This window comes from Phasianus colchicus, chromosome 2, assembly GCF_987193195.1.
Source record: "Phasianus colchicus chromosome 2, bPhaCol1.hap1.1, whole genome shotgun sequence".
Taxonomy (NCBI): domain Eukaryota; kingdom Metazoa; phylum Chordata; class Aves; order Galliformes; family Phasianidae; genus Phasianus; species Phasianus colchicus.
The window spans coordinates 27664877-27687394 of NC_143437.1; the positions used below are offsets into that span (position 1 = coordinate 27664877).

General features: G+C 41.7%; 1 protein-coding gene across 2 annotated transcripts; it reads left to right on the forward strand.

The window, feature by feature from the left end:
• The first annotated feature begins 9 nt into the window (after positions 1-9).
• SUPT7L (SPT7 like, STAGA complex subunit gamma) lies at positions 10-19950 on the forward strand. Of its 2 annotated transcripts, none has more exons than XM_090135183.1 (4): positions 10-834; positions 8195-8519; positions 10451-10743; positions 15347-15487. In XM_090135183.1, the coding sequence occupies exons 1-4, from the start codon at positions 422-424 to the stop codon at positions 15351-15353; spliced, it is 1038 nt and encodes a 345-aa protein (XP_089991309.1). In that variant the 5' UTR covers positions 10-421; the 3' UTR covers positions 15354-15487. The 2 variants fall into 2 exon arrangements, with proteins under 2 accessions (XP_089991309.1, XP_031450226.1); XM_031594366.2 differs by having other exon boundaries at positions 14-834; positions 10451-10688; positions 15347-19950.
• Positions 19951-22518: the final 2568 nt, after the last annotated feature.

Here is a 22518-nt window from a genome sequence, read left to right on the forward strand (position 1 = left end):
CGGACCGAAGCCGAGTTCCGGTAGGGCGGAGGGGAGCGCGGTACGGCGGGGCCGAGCTTGCGGCCTTCCCCTCCGCCGAGTTTCCTGGCACCGCTCAGGGCCCGGATCGCTGTGCGGGGCTGGGGCTGCGCGGTGCTGTTCTGCTTAAAGTCGTTCCCTCCTCGCTGCTGCTTTGCTTTCTTCTTTCCCCTTCCTTAGGAGAAGCAGCTGTGCCATCAGTTGCACGGACGTTGCGTCCTGATGCTGTCTTGAAAGCTGCGTTTCTCACGGTGACTTTGGAAGAGTTTTCTTGCCATCACTTATTTGCTCTATTCCGAGGCCAGCGCCGGTTTGTTGTTGCCCAAAGCTGAGAGCTTCTCCCCGCGGCTCGTACTGCAGTGTCTGGGAGCCTTCCCGGTGCCTTGAGGACGATCCTGTCACAATGCTGCGCTACTGGGGTGAGATCCCAGTGCCATCCAACCAGGCCAACCGCAGCTCTTTCGACCTGCTCCAGCGTGAGTTCCGCACGGTGGAGGTGCAGGACCCTCCTCTGCACCAGCCGTCAGCCAACAAACCCCGGCCCACCACCATGCTGGATGTCCCCTCCGAGCCATGCAGCCTCACCATCCACACCATCCAGCTCATCCAGCACAACCGGCGGCTGCGCAGCCTCATCGCCATGGCCCAGGCACAAAACCAGCAGCAAGCGGAGGGCATCAAGACAGAAGACAACGAACCTCTGCCCTCTCGTCCGGCCTCACCGCCTCTCCCCGATGACCTGCTTCCTCTGGACAGCAAGCCCCCCAAAATGCCATTCCAGCTGAGGCACAGTGACCCAGAGAGCGATTTCTACAGGTGTGTGGTATTTCCTTGGGTTCTTTCCAGTTGGAAATTAGGAAAAATTTCTTCTCAGAAGAATCAGTGAAGTGTTGGAACAAGGCTGCCCAGGGAGGTGGTAGAGTCATCACCATCCTTGGAGGTGTTCAAGAAATATGCGGTTGTGGCACTGAGGGACATGGCTAATGGGCATGGTGATGTTGGGTTGGTGGTTGGACTGGGTGACCCTAGTGGACTTTCCAACCTTAATGATTCTATGAATCCTGGCTGCAGGAAAGCTGAGTGTTCTTAAATATATATGTTGTTTTGTCAATTCCCTAAGGCTGATGAATTGTATGTAAAGAATAAAACAGGCCTAGGAACAGAAAGATTGAGATGCACGCAACATACACTTTGTTTAAAACAAATGTGTCTTTGCTTTCTGTCTGTAAAATGCAGATTTGTAGTGCTGATTTCTGTCTCACTAGCACTCAGCTTAGTGGTTGTTTTGCCATCTTCAATGGTATTTTGAAAAAGCTAGTTATTGAATGCAAAGTCTTTTATCTTTAGGTCACTTACTACTAGACTGTCTGTATTCTGACAATTCAGAAGATACACAACTGGGCGTTGGCCCATTAGCTTTAGGTTCTGAGAATATGCTTTGCTAATTACTAACTTGTAAGATTTCAGTGCCTGAGGATGCATGGTGTTGCCATCTCATCCTACTTCATTATTTGTAGCCTGGTCAGATATGACAGTGAGTGCTGGTGAAGGGAATTCCTGTCTCTCCAATGCTGGCTCCACCAGCCAAGGGATTGAGGAAATAGAAAGGAAGGTTGCATTGCTCCTTTGCAGCCAATCTTTGATTACACAGTATTGCCACCTCCTCCTTATCAACCCTCTGATGAACACTACATTCACATGGAGATGCTGCATTTTTTGCAGGATCTCACGGTACCTCTTAGACTGTGCATTTAAATTCAGAGATTAATCCTCACTGTTCTTAAGAACTGCTCCAATAAATGTGATATAGGAGAAAACAATACTTTTTTTTTTTTTTTTTTTTCAAATGTGGAAAATTTCCATCCATAAAATATAATTGGTTAAATGTGTCAGATCTTTTATGGCCTGGGTAGCATTCGGTGATTTTTATTGAAAGACATTCCTTTTGGTAACATAGTCTTTCTGGATAGTGGAGCAAGACTTTAGTGCTGTTTTTGGAGGAACATGCTGTCTTGGTTTCAGCTGGAATAACAATTCAGATATTTCAAACTTGAATTCCTTCGGTATTCCTGGGTGGATTGCCATCTGGTCCTGGTGATTTGCAACTGTTGATGTTACATTTCTTGGAATACACAGTAGGGGATTAACGTTTGATTTTGGCTGGTATAGAAACAGAAGGTAACCCTAAATCATCACCTTCATCCTTCTGGGATGAAATAAAGTGATTTGCCTGAAGAGGTGAAGAGATATCCCATGTGTATAAGTTTGAGCTCTCTGCCTCCTGCCCTTAATTGCATGATGGTTTGTAGAGCTGAAGTAGCCTTGTGTACCTTGCAGTCTTCTGTGCTAACCTTCCTCGTGCCTTTAGTTTTAATCTTAAATTTTCAGTGGCCCTGACAGTGGTTTGGGGGCCACTTTGCCCTTTTGCTGTCGCTTGGGTGTCTCCGAGGTGCTGGTAAACAAATGTTATTTAACAGTCAACCACATGGGGGAGTTTAAGGACTGGATTGCAATAAGTAGATGGGCGGTTTGGAAATGGAATGCTTTGTGGCCGACTGATTTATTGTGAGCCGTGGTATAGAGTAGTGTTTAACTGTGTGCCTGCTAAACCGAACACATTTCCACTTTTCCAGGAGGCAAGCTTTTGGTTTGCTGTTGCATATTTGCTGTTTTAAGATACTTACATGAAGAACAGCAGCTATTCGTATTGGATTAAAAATAAAGTTACAAGATTTGTCAGTGCTTGTTTTTAGTGGGTAAAACAGTCGAGGGAGGGACCATTCTTCTTTTTGACAAAACATGATATTGCTTAGTTTTATGATGCCTTTTGTGTGTCATTGTCAGAGTTACAGTGTTAGGCTAAATGCATATTTTAGTTTCATTTAATTTAGTAGTAACTTTGGTCTCAGAAGCAGTTTGTAGGTATGTTTGTCCATAGGAAGAAAGGAAAAGTGTCTAGCTTGAATTAGACCACAAGTTTCTTTAATATAGCCGTGTTCTCTTCTGTTTCCTTGTTATTCATTTTTGTCCTTTGAGCTCACAGCCCTATCTTTTATTTTGTTGTTCAAATGTTAACCCCTTGGTTGATTATTTTTTTTTCATTTTTTGTAGCACCTTCTGCCCCATACCATACCCATAATCCCTGTTTCCACATCCCTTTTGTGGTGAGGAGGAGGCAGCACCCAATTTACTGCTATTTTTCAGTTGTTCTGGCCTTTTCAACCCCCTTCAGAAATCTTTGCCAGCAACAAATTTAATTAGGACTCTGTTCCTTTTCTGCATTTTTTTTAGGCTGTGGATAAATATGTGGAAAAAAATATTTGATTCTGGCACAGATCCCTGAGGAATGCCCTTAGCTTTCCAATGTAGATCACTTATATACTTGCTTGTCAATGGCTTTGGAGGGCTGTGGCAGGCTTGTGAAGCAGGTTTTCCACTTACAGGAGCTATCTGGAGTCTTTCTGAACATATCATATTTACCCATCTGTCCTCTAACTCTGTTCTTATCATTTCTGTGAATTTTCCTGATGTACTAGAATAGTACAGGCTTACCAGCCTGCAGTTTTTCATATTTTTTTTCCCCCCCTGAATACACTGAAAGAGTATTTTCACACTTCCTACCTTCTGGTTCTCATGGGCCGTGGCACTTTAAAGCAAGAGGTGATTCACCACAGCTATTCAGATGTTTCATCCCTGAATTTCTGTAGTATTCCTGGGTGGATTGCCATCTGGTCCTGGTGATTTGCAACTGTTGATGTTACAGTTCTTGGAATACACGACAGGAGATTAACATTTGATTTTGGCTGGTACAGAAACAGAAGGTAAATTTAAAGCATAGTTGATGAGGAATAAGTAAGGAACTGTAAACTTACAGCTGCCATTTCAACAGGAGATTCTCACCGTAATATGGCTGTTAGCTCTTCCTTCCACTCTGTTCAGCTTCCCCCTATTAATATGGATCCATTGTCGAAAGAAACCTAACTTACTAATTATACTGCTCTCCAGAGGATTTTTTTCGTGTGTGTGTACATGGTTGCTTTCTTAATGGATTTCTCTGGCATTTTCTCATTTGTGTTCCTGACCACATCATGTCTGTGCTTTGTATTGAACTGAGAATTGAACTGGGAGCTCGCAGTGGGATCACAGCTCATGGCAGGAGGTCTAATAGTTAAATGTTTGTACAGAAGTAGGGAAGTGCATGTTGGTGGGATAGCAGGGTTAGCGTTGAGGGGGATTTGGAGTAGTAGAAATCAGAGCAGGCAAAACATGCTTAGCCTGTTGGATAAAGCATTTCAGTTCCACCTTCTAAACTTTCTGGCGTTCTGCATTGTCCCACTGAGACCCAATCTTTTTTCCAAATGTTAGCTATTACCTGTTGCCATTATCTACTGAACAGTTTCTGTGTATACCTGTGCATCCTCCTGCAGGCAAAGCAAAGCTATTTGAAAATAGGCTTACTCAGGATGAGGCAGAAAGAGGCCCTTTCCCAAAAGGAAGCTTATTTTTCATTTTGAGTTGGTATTTTTGTTCACCAATACATGCCCTGATTAGCATAATCTTTTTTTTCCCCCCAATGTTCTCCTTTATTTTACTGTATTGGGAAAAATGGCTGTGAAATGATCTTGATGCACCTAATTTGGTAGAAATTCAACTCTTTGATGAAATGTTTCCTAAAACTAATGTGTTCATAAGAAAACAATCCCTCCCTCCATCTGCCACTAGCTTATGCTCTCCTATGAGGGAGAAGAGCACTTCAGTCCATTACTGCAGGTGAGTAAACCTCAGCTGTTGATGCTTGTACTGACTCTGCCCAAACATTTTCCCCAAGGTGGCACAGCAAATGGACCGTAAGCTCTCCTTTCCTTTCAGAAAAAAGTCTTTAAAGGAAGGGAGCTTGGGTGAATGGACTGTGGTGCCTTTTGGGGGCTGCCTGTGTGTCATGCTAACTGGCTGACGCAGGAAACGAGCCTTTTGTGAGTTCTGAAACTCACAAAAAAAAAAAAATAATGAAAATAAGCCCTATTGGTGTAAACTGGTCATTTTTCTCTTGTGTGTTGGTGTAAAGTTCTGTGTGTTGCAGATGGGTTGGTAACAGTGGAATAAAGCTCAGCTTTTGGACCTGATGAGTTTGTATTTTGGCAGGTTGATTTCTGTCTGGAACGTCATCTAGTGTTAGTGACCCATGCAAATGGTCATGGAAATGTTGGGAATACAAAACTGAAGAGTGAGAAGGTGGCCAGTGTTTGTGATGTCTCATACAGTATCCTCCATAGAGATGATCACCTCCAAGTCATGGGCCTATCTGCTGGTGTTGTTAATCTCTGGTGACAGAATTTTAGGGATAAAACTCTCTTGTTTACTTGTAGCTAACATGACATTGGTAATAATAGGCTTGCTTTTGGGTGGCAGCTGGATGGAGAGTCTTTTGGGAAAGCAGCAAGTACTGCAGAGAGTGGCATTCTGCATAATAGTATTTGGGGGGTTGCTTTTGGAGGTGTTGGACATCTGGATGAGATCTAAGACCAGTGCACTTTACCTGTGATGATTGGAGGAAAGAAGAAGTTTACTAGGAAGATTTGACATTAGCTGTTCTCAACTTAAATATGTCTGCATGCCCATTTCTGTTTATTTTTCATCTTATTAGATGGTACTTGGAAATTAAAGGAGATGAAGAAAAAAGATATTGTTTTCTGTTAATGTCTATAGCAATGTTTCCATTTTTTTTTTCCTGTCTAATCAGCTTTTTAATCATCTTCTCTTATTGTTTGTCATGGAAAACAGGAAATCAAAGGAAGGAAAAATAAGAAAAACAAAACAAAATTGATTGACCTTAGCAAGAACAAGAGGTGGGGAGTTGGATTTGAGTACAGTACCTGAAATTTCTTTTCTCTCTGTCTTTAATTGATTAGACTTCAAGTTGATTATATCCCTTTCAGCACAGTGACCTAGCTGCATTTTAATGCTGGCAATTAGTTTCTTCTCCTCTAGGAATTTAAAAGAGGTATGACATTCTGTGCTGCTTTCTGAACAGTGATATGCATTCCTATATGCATATTCACTTCACAATTGGCTGAATATTCTGTGTCTAGCTTAAGTTTGCCCATAATGCTTTGTATGACTGGCAAACCATCAGTAGCAGTTATTTGTTTCTGTATTAATTGTAAACTAGTGTTTGATGTTTTTGGTACCATTTTGGTACCAAAATGCCTTTCTAGGCGCAGATTTTGATGGCGGCTTTCTGCTTCTTTTTCTTTCTTTCTTTCTTCCCTCCCCCAACCCCTCCTTTTTTTTTCCCCTTTTTTTTTCTTTCTTTGTTGTTGTTGTTGTTGTAAACTCCTTTTCCCAGCACTGTATGAGTTGTACAGCTCTTTGTAAGCTGCAGAAATCTGTCCCTGAGAGATGGAGGGGATAGTTAGGGAGATGTAAAAACAGCACGGATGACACTTGGTTTAGAAAGGAACTGATGAGCTTTTAATTCATTTTGTCAGAGCACCGGCTGTTTTCTTTCCATAGTAGTCACATAATTGAGTAGGAAACTGGGATGTGAGTCATTTTCCAGCAATTAATGACTGGGATGAATCCATGACCTGAGATCCGCATGCTGTTCTTAATATCCACTTAGTAATATTGTCACCTGCAGCTCTTAATATAGTGTGCTTGCCACCCCTCTGCCTCTTTACTTGAATAAGCAGAAAGTGTTGAGCTGAGCTGGTGTTCTTTAAAATGAACCTCTGGGCTTCAGTTCTCATAGCTCTGAGCTTAACCTCCCATTGTCAGTTCTCTGAAATGTTATCTTTTCTACTGCTATGTTTCAGTGGTTTCGTATGGGTCAGCTCTGAGGATCAGCGGGAGCCATGGCTTTGTGACCCAGTGGCTCAGTGAGGATGAAAGGTTCTCAATGGCTTGTTGGAGAAGCAGAATAGTGAGAATTTTACCAAGACTACTGCTGCCTTCTATGTAAATCATTGGTGTTGTTTAATCAGGTCTTGTTACTGGAGAGGTTGTGTGCGAATAGTGTGTGGGGAGAGTGAGACAAAGTCTCAGAATGGGCTGAATGAGATGTTGGAAGAAATTGATCAGAAACAAACGAAGGGTGAAATTGCTAGCTTTCTTCAACCATTGATTCTGAATGGTGTGGAAGAAAGTAAATAAACACCGTACTTAGCAAAAGGATACTTGATTTTTGACATCAGCAGCTGAGGATTGTTATGGGTGAATAAATGGCGTACGTTTAATTGTGAGTTTAGAAATATAGTAGAAGTGTGTTTACATTTCTTGTTAAAACTTCTCCTACTTCATCATCTTTGTTTCCTACATGGATTATCTATTTGTTATCACACTGTGTTGAAAAATTTGGTTGCCTGACTGTAACTGAGTGATATTGGAAGTGCTCATGTTAGTTGTTCTGTCTCCTCTGTCCTACACTGTCACATACTCCTGCTTAGCAGAACAGACAAGAGAGGTCTTAGGCCAAGATTGAGGAATGCTGCTTTTAAGGCAGAAGCTCTGCAGGCTTCCCCGGAGACTCTGTGTTTACTTGCTGTGTCACAAGTTGGGATACCTAGTTCTCTGTCATGCTCTGTGATTTTTGGGAGTAAGGATATGGAAGTGATCTTTCTGGCTACAGTGTAGCTTTATGAGATGTTCCCATTTCTGACTTTTTATGTATGTCTTGTGCATTATAAATTCAAATCTTGTCTATCCCAGAAGCCTTTGTATCTGACTATTAGGCCTATGACATCAGAGATAATAAGGAAGAGAAATGTAATTAACTGAGAGGGAAAATGATTTGCATTTGTTATTTAAAATGCCTTTTTTTTGTTGTTTGTGTCAAGTACCCATTTAATTCACATCTCTAGGAGAAAAGCTCTTTGGTGGGAAGGGAGTTGCTTAAGGATTCAGAAGATTTGCATCCCACACTTATGAATCACCCAAGGATTCTTCTAGCATTAAAAGTGAAAATGGGACTCAGTAGCACTGATTCTGAGGGAAAGGGAAGGAGAGAAAGTTGATAAACCTGCGCTAGATGTATTCTTATGTAATGGAGAAACTGTGGTGAACCCCAGACAACTTGCTTTCCCTCTGTATATCGTGTTCATATTGAAAATATGTTTTGAACTGATAAATTATTTGAGTTTTTAGAGGCATGCTCTTTTTCTCCTTTCTGTTTTTTTAGAGGAAAAGGGGAGCCTGTGACTGAGCTGAGCTGGTCCTCCTGTCGGCAGCTTCTCTACCAGTCAATGGCCACCATCCTGGCTCACACGGGCTTTGATTGTGCCAATGAGAGTGTCCTGGAAACCCTGACAGACATAGCCCACGAGTACTGCTTGAAGTTCACCAAACTGCTACGCTTTGCTGTGGATCGAGAAGCCCGACTGGGGCACACCCCTTTCCCAGATGTCATGGAGCAGGTCTTTCATGAAGTGGGCATTGGCAGCGTGCTCTCACTGCAGAAGTTCTGGCAGCATCGCATTAAGGATTATCACAGCTATATGCTTCAGGTGAGAGCAGCAGTGGTGAGTGGGCAGCACCAAGATGCATGGCTCAATTGTTTGTTCCCTTAACAATATTGAGATTTTCCAATTAGGAAACCTCATGGTATGGAGAAGAGTCATAAAGGAAAAGGGAAGTAGGATTTTTTGGTGGAGATGGCTTATTTGTGTCCCTACAGAGGCTTAAGAGTGTTGTGCTGATATTTTGGGTTTAAGGGGAGTCCCCCAGCTGTGTCATTACCCAAAGTAGAAGTAAGGTCAGTAATGACAGATTAACTGAACTTTTTGCTTTAAAGGGATGTTTGGCTACTTACCAGTTCATAAATAAAGGGAGCAGATGAACAAAAATTACTGAGGTGTACAATGGCTTGTTTTAGCATTAACAAGGGGAGGCTCGCTTAAGCAATTAGAGTATAGGACTAGTAGTGTACTGATATGAGTCATTTAACAAGATTTCCCAATCTATAAGGAACTGCACTTCTGTGGTGAAAGGAGAGGAATTGTTAAATCTCCTGGGAATGAGAGGTGCCATGTAAATGTAGGTTGTGTGAGTAAGGACACAGTTTTTCTTGGTCCATATATTGTGTGGAATTGAATGTGTGTTTTATTTGAGTGACAGAAGAGTTTCAGGAATGCAAGAGTTGATGTGGGAACTTTATTCAAACTCATCAAAAACTGAGATTTGAATCAAGTAGGTAGCCCGTGACCAAAGGCAAAACCTACTACAAATAATCTTTCTCTTCCTCATTGTCATGCTGTATGAGAGTGCTAGTTGACTCATCTTGGAGCAGTTCTTCGTGCTCCTTCCTATCCCATGGTTGTCACCTTGTGTATTACAGAGGTAGCATTAATCAGAAACACCTATAACTACATGTAGTATTTAAATTGTGATGGACTCTTGCTTGTGCATAAAAATAGCATCATCAAGATTTGTCCTCATTAAAAGTGTTTTTGTTCCAAGGGACTGATTGCATGATTGCATTAGTTAAAAGATACTCTTGTGTTGTTGGACATTTATTTATTTATTTATTGTCCTCCCTGGTTTGAAGGGCTGTGAAGCTGCTTGTAGTTAATGGTTGTATCCTGATACCTAGATGTTGTTTCTTTCTGAAACTTGGGTTTTCTGTATCATTCAGCTGATGTAATTCATCCCACAGCCAATTGTTGTCTTTCTTATTCTGATTTTCATATAGGATAAGGTCCACACTAACCCCTGTGTTTAGAAACTTATCTAGAAGGGGGAAATAAGCTCTGCTGTTATTTTTCTTTCTTTCAGAAAAGGTCTTGGGCTTTTTGTGAACACGGTTGACTGAACATTGGGATTCAAGTGGTACAAACCAGTACTTGTTAGAAGCAGACTAAATCTGGAAGTCTTAATTTAATTGCTTACACTTTTAACACTTCTAGAAGCAAGGAGATTGTTCCAAATCTCATTCGTGTGTTTCATTGGTCTGGAGAAAAATGCATTTTTTTTTGCTATGAATCTCAGTGAGGGTAACCAGGCTTTGCTAGTGATGACTATAGCACCTAATGAATTTCTGATCTTGTTTTATAATGCTGGAGTTTTAGTACTGATAGACAGGAAAACGTTAGAGGTACAACCAAAGAATAAAACTGAGGTATTCTGTCTTGATTTTTTCCTTTGCTTAAATTTCTAGGCCTCACAGTTTCTGTCTGTGAAATAAATCTGCTTGTGTATATCAAGCAGATGTGTTAAGGAATTAAGCCTTCTATTAAAGTTCCTTGATAAGGATAGGTTTCCTTAAAGGGGGAAAGGATCTTTTTTTTTCCTGAAGCTGACAACTGCATACTTGTTCAGCCGCATCAGACAATAATAGTCAGGTGGAAAGCACACTGCAATGTAACTGTCATCAAAGTCTCTGAAATCACTGTGACCTTTCCTGTCTCTCTTTTTTTCTGTCTTCCCTGATCTTTGACAGGTTAGCAAGCAGCTTTCTGAAGAGTATGAGAAGATTGTCAACCCTGAAAAGGCAGCAGAAGACACAAAGCCTGTGAAGATTAAGGAGGAGCCTGTTAGTGATATCACTTTCCCCATAAGCGAGGAGCTGGAAGGAGATCTTGCTTCTGGTGACCAGTCTTTGCCTGTTGGAGTTCTCGGAGCTCAAAGTGAGAGATTCTCTGCAAATTTGGAAGTAGAAGCTTCCCCACAGACTTCAGGTAGTTGCTTGTTGTTACTACTACAAACAGTCCCTCAGCTGTTCCGTGTGATCAGGTAATGATAGGACAAGAGGTAACAGTTTCAAACAAAAAAAGGGGAAATTTAGATAAGATGTTAGGAGGAAGTTCTTCACTAAGAGGGTGGTGAGGTACTGGAATAAATTGCCTAGGGGTGCTCCATTCCTGGTGGTGGTTAAGGCCAGGTTGGATGGATCTTTGAGCAACCTGGTCTAATGGAATGTGCCCTGTCCATGGCAGGGAATTGGGAACTAGATGATCTTTGACGTTGCTTCCAAGCCAAATCATTTCCCCTGAAGAACACACAATGGTTTGTTTATATGGTATTTATTTTTAGGGGATGGTCATTCTTGGCTTTGTTACTAGTTGCTACAGATGTGAATACTGGAGTCTTTCTCTCAGACTGATATAACAAAGACAGAGTTTTATTCTCATTCCTACGCAGGAGGAGTGGGAGTGCAGGTGGGGTCTTCTTTGTTTCTTTGTTTTAGTTTGGTTTTGTACTTTTATTTCTGAGTAGTCTGGAATTCTTGCCCAGAGTTTCATGTTACTGAGATGTTGAAGGCTATGTTCCTTGTGACTGGAGTAAATACAGGACTCTATGTAGGTTAGGCACTGAATGAGTTTGGAAAATACTAATGATTCTTATGCAGACCTCTGTATTTGGAAGACATCCTGGTAGTCACAGCCATTGCTTTATGAAAGTTCATCATTGATTTAAGTGAAATGTACTAGTGGGAGTCTCTCGTCCTCTTGCAAGTTTCCTGAAAGCTTGCTGTAGTTAGCTGCCACCATGGAAAGTGAAACAATGAGTAGAGTTGTTATGGAGACTGTACTCTGTTTCTCAAAGTCATCCCTGTATGTTGGCATTGAAGCACGCTGGTGGCTGGCACTGAACAATCTGCTGCTGCTATACCACGTCTGTATCTATATATGTCAATTTTATTCTCTGCACCATTTGATAGCACTGAGTTTTACAGAAAGTGAAGTCGATATTCTTTCCTCAAAAACAAACAGTTGTTTTTTTTTTTTGGTAGAACCTTCTGAACTTTACCAGTCTTTACAATAATAAATGTTTCCCTTAAAAATCTGGTTAAAAACAATGTAATATTAGCCTTAACATATGTATTATCTATTGAGGGCAGGGTGTACCTCTCAGTTCCTTAGCTTTTTTAAAAAGTAGCATATTCTGTTGAATTAAAAAAACAAACAAACAAACAGGAGCAACAACACAGAACATACACAGATCCATCTGATGTGTTTCTGAAAGCTTATATTGTTTTCCATAGTACTTCTGAGATGTGAAGTGCTCACATTTTTGCAGGAGAGAGAATAGCAGGTTCTTCTGGCCCATCTGGGGTTGCAAGTGATTCATCTGGAAAGCTTGGTATAGCATCTACCACTTGAGACCCAGAGGTTAGCAAGCTTGCTGTATATTAAATGCCTCTTGCCTCTCTGATACCGAATTGATGTTTTCTAATTAAGAATACAAGTGCTCTGTTCCTCTCTGAAAATCCCTCTTCACTTCACAAGGGTCTTTGGAAGTCTCATCGCTGTAAGAAGTCCCAGTCTAGAGATGGGCAGGCTGGAGAGTGTAATATCACCAGAAGTGAGAGAAAGCTGCTGCAATTAGGATACCATCAGCTCAAATATGCAAGCGTGAGACCTGGAGGGAGGGTAGCAGTGCAACGGTGTCAGATGGCAAAATGTCCTTTCAGCCTTCTCTGTTCTGCATATGTTTTTGCTTATGCCAGGGGTTACAACTGTGGGCTAGCTGCTTAATTTCAGTGTAGCTGGAGAAATAGAGGCCAAATTGGAGATCTTGTTCCTCCACCCAGACAGACAAATGAGGATTAGCTCATTTGTAAAGTACTTGGAAGCTGAAGTGCTTTGAAGATGAAATGTGCAGTGTCACCACTTAAGTACTGTTAGTCCTTAGTGACACTCTTGATGACAGATAATAGAGCTGAAGGGAATAAGGTTGAGCAATGCAGAGCAATTGATGAAAGAAAGAAACAATAAGTTTAGTGAACACCTTTGATTATTGTGCAGGCTGGAGCTGCAACTCTGTGGAAGTAACAGCATTTTAATGATGTGTCCACTGTTGTTGAGAGGAATACATTCACTTGTGGTTAACAGAAAAAGAACTTTTCAATAAGGCAGCTGGACATCAGCAAGCACTTCAGCTCTGGCTTGCTATCTGACTACTGAACTGATGCAGGTTGTGTTTTTTGCCCTTGCCACCTAAGCCCTGGTATGGGCTACATGGCTATTTAAAAGATTCCCAATTCCTACATTAGAGAAAGTTCACAGTACAAACAAGTTGGAAGACTTGTTCTTGGTGTAACTACTTAGTAACAAGGGAATATTGTCAGGCATATGTTATTAAGAGAGAATAGTAATAGTTCATAGGAGAGGTTTGGTTGTGATTTAAACAGTTGCAAAGCTTAATAAAACCTAGCTTCTCAGTTTGTTTTACTCTCCATATGAATTTAACTCCTCAGAAGAGGGATCAGATGTAAAAGTGAGAGAAGATTTTAGGCTTTGGTAAGATTTGGGCTCGTTGTGTGCGTGTCAGCAAGAGGCCCAATTAGTATGTTTTTAATAGGATTTTTGCCTCTCTTAAAACTTTAAATAAGAAGATATAATGCAATCTATAATTACTACTCTTGGGGACAAAGCATTTGCTGTTTTTAAGAAGCATGGTTTCATAATCTTAGAAAATCCTCAGTCTGCTCACAGTTTGCACACTAGTCCAAATGAAAAACAAAACAAACAACATGTTACACTAGCATGGATTGGCCTATCTTCCTCTGCGGGATGAATTAAAAAATGGGAAGATTCCTCTGGAGTGTGTATCTGGGCACCCGTGTGATAAGAACTCATTCATTCTTCTTGTCGAGTTACGTTCAAACAGGTTTTAAAGAAATTAAACATTTATGGCCTATGTTTTGAACCATACTGATATCTTAGAAGGAGATGGATTTATTATTCGTTGTCTGCAGTAAATGCCCTCCCTCAGATCTGTTACTCCTGTTAGAAGTTAGGAGAAAGGGGAGCATGCAGATGTTACAGGGCAAAGATTTGCTTTGGATCACTAATCCAACCTTCACAAGCATCCTGAAGATGTTTGTGGTCCAAGATTTGAAAAGTTGTTACTATTTTTTTTTTTTTTAATAATATTTACTAGTAGGAAGCCCCACATCCATTCTGAGTTAAAAGGTGCAAACCTGAGCAAGCTGGAAATATTGTAGCCTCACCTTGACTAACCTATGTTACAATGTTGTTGATAAGGCTATATGCATGAAGAGTGCAGTGAGGGAGCAGGGAAGAGCAGGTTGAATATTAGGAAAACTTAATTCTCCAAAAGTGTGGTCAGGCACTGCAATTGGCTGTCCAGGGAGGTGGTGGAGTCACTGTCCCTGGAGGTGTTCAAGAAATGTTTAGGTGTTGTACTGAGGGACATGGGTTTGCGGGGAGATATTGGTGGTAGGTGGACGGTTGGAGTGGATGATCTTGAAGATCTTTTTCAACCGTGATGATTCTTTGATTCTATGGTAGGAATCCAAGGAAGATCCTCCAAATTAATTTAGATAAAATATTCAATGATTTTCTCTGTATTTTAATGGAATTGTTTTAATCAGCCATTAAAAAAAAATCCATCTGATTCCCTGGACTGTTTAACTGCCTTCTTTGTAAAATGACCTGGGATTCACCATGTACCTATTTCCAGTCTCCAGCCTCCTGGCACAGATTTCCCCTATCTGAGAGCGGCCAGGGTTTACCTTGATGTAATGGGAGGCAGGGAAAAGCGCTGTTTCCTATCAACAGCTCTAGAGCCACAACAGGGACGCACAGCACACTTTCACCCCTCTTGGCCTCTGGGTTGGTGGCTGTCCCTGGCTGAAGCCATGTAAGCCTGGCTGCTGCTCTCAAGGTGGGGCCTGCACTGATTCTGATAACTGGATACTGGGCATGAGTAAACTGCACAAGACTGTGTCAGGGGAGGTTCAGACTGGATATTAGGGTAATTATTTTTACCATGAGAGTGGTCACACTGGAACAGACTTCCTAAAGAGGTGGCTGATGCTCAGTGCCTGTCAGTGTTCAGAGGTTGTTTGGATAATGTCCTCATTAATATGCTTTAACTTTTAGCTAGCCCTGAAGAGGTCAAGTGGTTGGACCAGATGATCTTTAAAGGTCTCTTACAACCATTTTGTTCCATTCTTACTCCTGCTTGTACAGTGTATAGTCTGTGTACTGTTGGCATACTCATTGCTGCTGAGACACTCCTTCCTTGTTATTTCTCATGGAAGAAATCACACAGAGAATAGCATCGTATTTGCTCTGAAAGCATAGCATCATATTTTTTAGAGCTGGAACTACTGGGCTATTAAAAAGAAAGAAAACAAGCTAACAGTTTTTTTTTTTTTTTTAATATATTGTTTCACAAAAAAAAAAGCTGACAGATTATTATTTTTTTTAAATTTATTCTTTCACACTGGTTGATGGTTATTCTCCAGACAATTTCAGCTGTAGGCTTGCTTTTACTTCTTTACTGCCACTGTCTCTTGCATCCCCTTACTGTTTGTAGTTTATTTTTTAACTTGGTTGTTAATGTATGCTTTTTCTTTCTCTAGGGGCTGAGGTAAATGCTTCCCCACTCTGGAACTTGGCACAGGTGAAAATGGAGCCACAGGAAAATGAGGAGGCCAATGTACATGGCCATGGAGTCCTAGGCAGTGATGTCTTTGAGGAGCCTATGTCAGGCATGAGTGAAGCTGGGATAGCACAGAGTCCCAATGGCTCTGAGAGCAGCTATGGTTCTCATTCTGCTGACAGTTTGATGGGATCCTCACCTGTCTTCAACCAGCGCTGCAAGAAAAAGATGAAGAAGATGTGAAGAGAGAGGGCCTTTTTATTTAGTTCTGATGGACTTGAAACAAACCAAGAGAGTTCTATGATGGCTATGATATATATAAATGGGGCTGGCCCTGGTGTATGAGGAAGCTTGCATGAAATCATTATGAGAGATTTGATGTGTAGTGCACTTCATCTCCCCTCATAACTGGTTTCTGTACTCCATCCTGACTCGTGAGACTGAAGATAACTATATGCATTTGATGGTGTCATGGCTTGCTTTGACAGACTAATGAGGAAGTTACAAGTGGAAAATAGCCGTGAGGAGATTTGTTAAGTCACAGAATCAGTGAATAATTAGGGTTGGAGCTTTCTAGTCTAACCAAGGCAAATAGAACAGGTTGTTGAGGGCCTTGTCTCATTGAGTTTTGAATATCTGCAAGAATGGTGATGATGATGAATGCTTTCTGGGCAACATTTGCCAGCATTTGACTACCCTCATAGCAAAAAGATTATTCTTGCATCTGACTGGAATTTCCATGTTTCAACTTGTGTTCATTGCTTCATTTTCTGTCACTGTTCATCTCTGAGTTCAGTCTGACTTTGTTTTCTCTAACCTGCATATTAGGTGGTTGTAGACAATAAGATCTCTAATTAGCTTTTCTTCTTCTTTTATCTGTAAAAACCAAACACCCTCAGCCTCTCCTCGTCTTGTGCTGCAGTCCCCTATCCATCTTGGTGACTTTCCAACAAAATTGCTGCAGTGCCCTTATTGTAATAGGAAGTGCAGAAGTGGATAATGTCCTCCAGATAAGGTCTCACAAGTACAATATAAAGAGAAATAATAATTTCAACACTATGGCCACACAACTGCTAACTGTTGCAGGCAGCAAGACAGTCTCAAGTTGAGTAATTTTACTGGGGGAGAGCCTTCACTGGTGATGATGATCTAGTAAAGATGCTGGAGGGTGGCCTTACAGTGCCATCAGCTAGCTTCTTTGGTGCCTTCAGATGCATCTTGTCTGTTTACATGGGCTTGTGAGCATCTAGCTGTCTGAAGTTCCTACTAACTCATTCTTCCTTTGCTCTACATAATACCTTGTCCCCCTGAACTCTTCTAGTAGACGCAGGGGGCAGACCTAAACAGTGAAAATGTATAGTTGTGTTGAGTACATCAGTCTCAAATTGCAGCCTTTGTTTCCAGGTTGTTGAACAGCAAACCCACATTTTCTTGAACCTTTCTTTTGCTTCCATTCTATGTAGAAAAGCCCTTCACATTTCTGTGTGTTTCAACTCCAGCTGAACTTTGCCTTCCCTAATTCTCTCCCTTCATGCTTGGACTATGTATTTATATCCCTTCTGGCCAGCTCATTCTCATTCCCATTTCTGTGTACATTTCTGTGTTCTCTGTCAGTGCAAACTTTTCCTTCACTCTTACTGGATTGAGTGTAGCCACTTCAGGCCAGTTGCTATCTTGACAACTTAGTCTGAAGCAGAATCTATTTTACTGCTTGCTTTTATGGCTCAGCTGACTGATGACAATTTTTGTTCTGCAGAGTCCTCAGTTGATCAGCTCAGTCTTTATCTTGATTCAGTGAGTATCTCTCTCAAAAGAAGCTAGCATGAACACGAATCAAGAATGAACAGTCACTTAAACTGGTTTTATACCTGTAACCCACTGGGATGTTTGAGGGAGATTTATCAGACCTCCCATTTGTCCTTAGTATTGCAAGTTTATCTTTTGAAAGGATGAGCTCCAGGCATAGTATTTTTTTTTCCTGTTTCCTTATAACATGCCTAGTCTTAGTTCTTTTTTCCTAACTGTATTTCTCTTTCATTTTGCAGAAGTGGAAGCCAAACGTTAAATTCCTCTATGTCTAATAAGAATGTGTGGCTACAGGCTTTTATGGACATTGGAGTTAATATTGCCCATTGCAGTTTTAAGGGTTCCTCCTGGGAGGTAAATTCTAGCTATTTGAAGTCTAGTCAGTAGTTGAACAGAGGACCGGTGTATCAGGAAATCTTTATTTTGATTCCCTCTGAGTCACCATTAGGAAAACTGCAAGGCCCCTGTTTTCTCAGCTGTGAAAAAAGAATAATAGTATTTGCTACTTAGAAGTCTGTTGGAGATTTAGTTACTATTTAAAAAGGTACTTTGTTCCTTTAGAGAGTTTTGTTAGAGCTATGAGCTTTTCTTCCATTTGAGTATGGCTGGAATATGCTTCGGTGGACACTGAAATGTTAGTGACCTATATTATACTTGTTTTAAACAAAACAGCTTATTATGAACAAGTATAGGACAGCTGTGCTATTTGACTGCCATAGTACAAGGAAAGCATTTTAGATGGTGTCCTCTGACTGAACTTTAGACTTCTGCATCTAAATTTGTTGCTCAGGGCCCTATTTGCAGCTGAAAGCAAACAGTCATTTTTAGGTCAACATGGGTCTGACCTAGAAGTAGAAGTCTAAAGGAGGTCAGATGAGTGGTGTTTTAGAAGTATCTATTTTTCCACTGTGTGCCAATAAAGTGAATTCAACTTGATTACCTCAGCTAAAGGCATCCATTCCATCAATATTAGTGAAGCAGTTGGAATTTAGCTTTTCATGTCTGGGAGTCCCCCTGTTAGGCAGGTATTTTTTGTCTTCTACACGTTCAGTAGTGCTTATCGTTGAAATTGTAGTACTGGTCTAAAAGCAGACTGCCCATCTTACTTAACAGCAGATCCTGGTTTCTCCACAGCACACAGGATGTGCTAGACCAGGGTCTTGAGGTTCAGCCTGATTTGGCTCTTGGGTCTGTGTTTGATACTGCATTAGAACACCTCTACATGAAGCATTTGCCAAACTGTTGTGAAATATTTTTGAATTTAGGACGCATAAGCAAAGTCGTTTGCACCATTTTCAGGAGCTAGAGGACAGAGTGGCTGCTGTCAGCATGGCTTGCTCATTTGCAAGACCTCAGAGGGGCTAAAAATCTGCTGCTCTCCATGGCTTTAGTTAAACCGCTTAAGCCTCAGTCTTAAGTGCTTTCTTTATATTGCTCAAGTACAGATGCTCTGTCTTATTTTTAATCATGCTTTCGTATTTCATATCCCCTTTCCACACTCACTTCGCCCTGTTATACACATGCTACAAGCCAAACCTGAACCCTCTATTGATTCAGCTGTGTTGTTGCAGTATAAGGGAGATGTGTTATTGATTCTCTTTGGGAAGCTTGTTTATGCAGGGATTAGAAATGCATCAGCATAGTTTGTACATGTAAAAAGTGATGGCAGAGTAAAATCTGTACCTCCTTTTTCCCATTATGCTGTGTTGCTTCTGGCTTTCATGCACTGGATGTTTTCTTTTGTGCATATGGAAGCTTTACCTTGTAGGTGAGCCTTTCCCTTCTGAACATTTGCAGACTTTGAATTTACAGTGCTGTACATCATGCATGAAAGTGAAATTTCAAATCTAGCACACCAGCTCAGATACAGACAGTATGCCCTTCTGACGAATGAAATAAGATTTTACTAGGTGTGAGGAGCTAGTGAGAAGTTCATTGACCATGTAATCCCCAAATTTTAAGCTACACTGAGGTTACACAACGGCTTGGAATGAAGCTCTGCTCTCACAGTTGTTTTTTTTCTGGTCCCTGGTAAAGTGCTCTGCTGACCCATCTGCCTCAGAAGTTTACTATTTTGTTCATTCTTTCATCTTTCTCCCTTCCCTTTCCAAAGGTGAATGAATGGAAAATTGGAATACGGAGGGTTTAATGCATCCATGTCCAGTAGTACTGATGTCCTTAAGAGATTTATTTTGCCATGAATTACTAGGCTTTTGAAGTATTTTGCATGGGAATGATAGAGGATTGCAGGTGAGAGAGTGCTGTGCATCATACTCGTTTCCCTTTTTATTCCTTTTGAGAAGTTTTACCTGGCGTCCAGCTAAGTTTACTGTCAGTGTGAAAAGTTTAGTGTAGGTCAGACCATGCTACCTAGTGATTTAATTCCAAGACTATTCATGCTAATTTGAATATACATAACGCTGTGCAGAAAAAGAGATGTTCCCCACTTAGAAATTTACAACTGAAAAAGAAAATAGGAAAATAAGATTAGATGGGGTAGGTGAGGCCAATCTGATTATATGCTGAATTCTGACACTAATGCTTATGTTATGTGTGAAAGATATTTTACTTAAGATGTTTTTGTATGTGCATGTGAGTGAAATACATAACTTCGTTTGTGTTTATATGGAACAAAATTGCTCAGAAATATTTCAGGCTTTTTGCTTGTTTGTTTTTGATTTGTTTTTCTCCCTTGCTCTCCTGGAGAGAGTATCTTTGCAATTTCTAAGGAAACAAAAACACTTCTCCAGAAATAAAAATTCTTGAGGTTTTATCTGATTTTTTTTGTTGTTTGTTTGTATGGAAGCATGGCATGGTGAATGCAAACTCCAGTTTTGGAGTTCTGTCTGTCCTTGTGTGGAGTTTGCAATTTATCTTTTGCAGGGCTAAATAATGCTGATGTTATGGAGATTATGTTGGTGTTAATATAATAACTAGAGAGTTACTCCAGGATGTGGCTAGGGAAGCTGGAAGTCTTATTTTTTATGGGTGCTACTGCTAGCATGCCCTAGAGGAGATGTTGGTACCACAGTGTCAGTGTTGGTATTCATCTGACATCTCATGAACAGTTTGATATTTCTGAAGCACTACTGCCTAAATTACCAGACTACCTAGGAGCCCTGCTCCAAGATTTAATCTTTTATATGCTGGTCTAATTGTTCTACATACTGCTTTATTTATCAGGGACCACGGTGAATGAAGAATAGGATATTCTTCCCCTCTGTTCTGCTTGCCACATTAGAGCTGAGGAGCGATGTGTTGGATTTGATAGCCTTGTGAAATGACTGAAAATTTCTTGTCACGAATTAAAATACATACCCGTATTACCTGGGCAGGAGAGTGGGAACAATAACAGTAATAATGCCCATCTCATTTTAACCAGAGTGGAATCTGTCCTCTGAAGCACATAGTACTGAATTAATTTAACAGTCCGTGGGAGTCTGGGGGGTGCTTTGCACTTTCCTGAAGGAAAAGGACAGTTATTGCCAGTTCAGGTTACATGCCTCTGCTTTAAAGCACGAGCCTACTTCTGTTCTGGGTTCATGTCACTCTACCCCAGTGACTGTGCTGTATCACCTGTGTCTTGGAGCCAATATGCTCTGAATAATCTTCTGTGTCATGGAAGGTGCTCTCAGCTGAATGAGAGCTGATGCCCTATGGACAGCTGCAGGAGTTTAACTACAAACTGTTCAGTGGAACAGAAAGGAGAAAGAAATGGGTTTGTGCTGTGAATCTATATGGAAAGATTCATATACAGAACGTATGTTTTCCTCCATCTCCTTCCACGTCCTGTTTTCCCACTGGCTCACACTTCCAGGCACACACCTCTGGCCAGGCCCTGCCAGACATGGAGAGGGCAGCCTTGGCCTGCTGAGAGGTGCAGCCTTGTTCTGCAACATGCACCGTGCTGGCAGCTCCAGAGAGGTCCCATCTTGGAGTGCCACAGCATGGGGATGACTCCATTTCTGGTTGTGCTGCCTCAGCCTTAAGTATGCTGGCAGCTGGGAGGCAAAGCAAATTATGAGTGAGATCTCAGCAGGGGCATCTCACAAGCTCTCCCATGACTGTGGCTTGCCTCCTGCCCAAACATGATGCTCAGGGGCTGGCAGGCCGTGTGCCGCGTGGTGGTGCTGGCTGCACGCCATGCAGGGGCTGCCAGCAGCTGCAGACCCGTCCTCTCTCCTCCCCAAAAAACTCCAAACCCCAAACCGTGTCATTTTCACGGCATCTTTTATATGGGAGATTAGAATTGCCTCTTCTTGTTGCTATGGAAACGCTCGAGTGAAAGGAAACGACCTCATTATGATTTATGATGAAATCCCTTTGGGGTGGGCTTGCTGCCCCAGCATGCTTGCTGGGGGGGGAACAAGGCTGGGGGATGCCTGGCCTTGGTGTGGGGGTTCTGGAACCTTTCATCTTTTGTGCCTTCCTCAGCAGTTTGTCTGTCTCTTGGTCTTTTCCCTTTGGCTCAGCAGGTCAGAAACAGCTCCTGCTGCTGGAGCAGCTTTTTCCCTTGGAAATCAGCTCAGAAGCTGTGGCTATGTCACTTCTGTACTGGGCTCTGAATGCCTTTGGGAGGGTCACTGCAATAGGAACAGAGTCCCATCAGTGAGCTGGACAAACAGCTTGGATGTTGTAACAGGTTTTCCAGGGCCCTGGTATCCTTTGTGCATGTGTTTCCTTCAAATTATGGCTGCTGCCTTGGAGCCCCAGCTGTCTCTGGAACTGTGCCTTACACTGAGCTTTGTGTCCAATCCAAATGTTGCTGAGATGCTCACCTGGGCTTGCCCTGATTGGAGGAAAAAAAAAAAAGGATTACTTATGTTAGTTTTAGCTAAAGTTTTCTTAATTTTCTCTCTCTATTTTTTCTTTGAGAAAAGAATGCTCTCTTTATAGAGAGGCTAAGTGTGTTTGTGATGTATCTTTGGGGAGGTGACCCTCTATCCTTTTGTTAAGAGCATTATGTGGTCCCCAGGGCTGACTTGTCCTTTTGCTCATTAAGTACATCTTACTGTGAGGAAAAGAAGAGATGAGATACTGGATTGTGAGGAATTTGAGATAACCTGGGCTGTTACTAGTACAGAGCACATGCTAACGTATCCCTAGGAGGCTGTAAAGGTTGGTAAAAAATGAGCAGCTGCCTCTAGACCCTGCTATAATTACTGGTTACAGCAGCTGCTCCATCCTGCTGCTCCTGACGAGCTGCTGGCCAACATGGCATGTATACTGGCCTCCAGGTCCAGCATGAGAGCTCCTCCATCCCTGTTGTATCCAGACTGCAGGGCAGGGAGGGGGAGGAGTTAGAACAGGCAGGAGGTGCTCTGCTGAGCCTGGGCTGGACTTGGA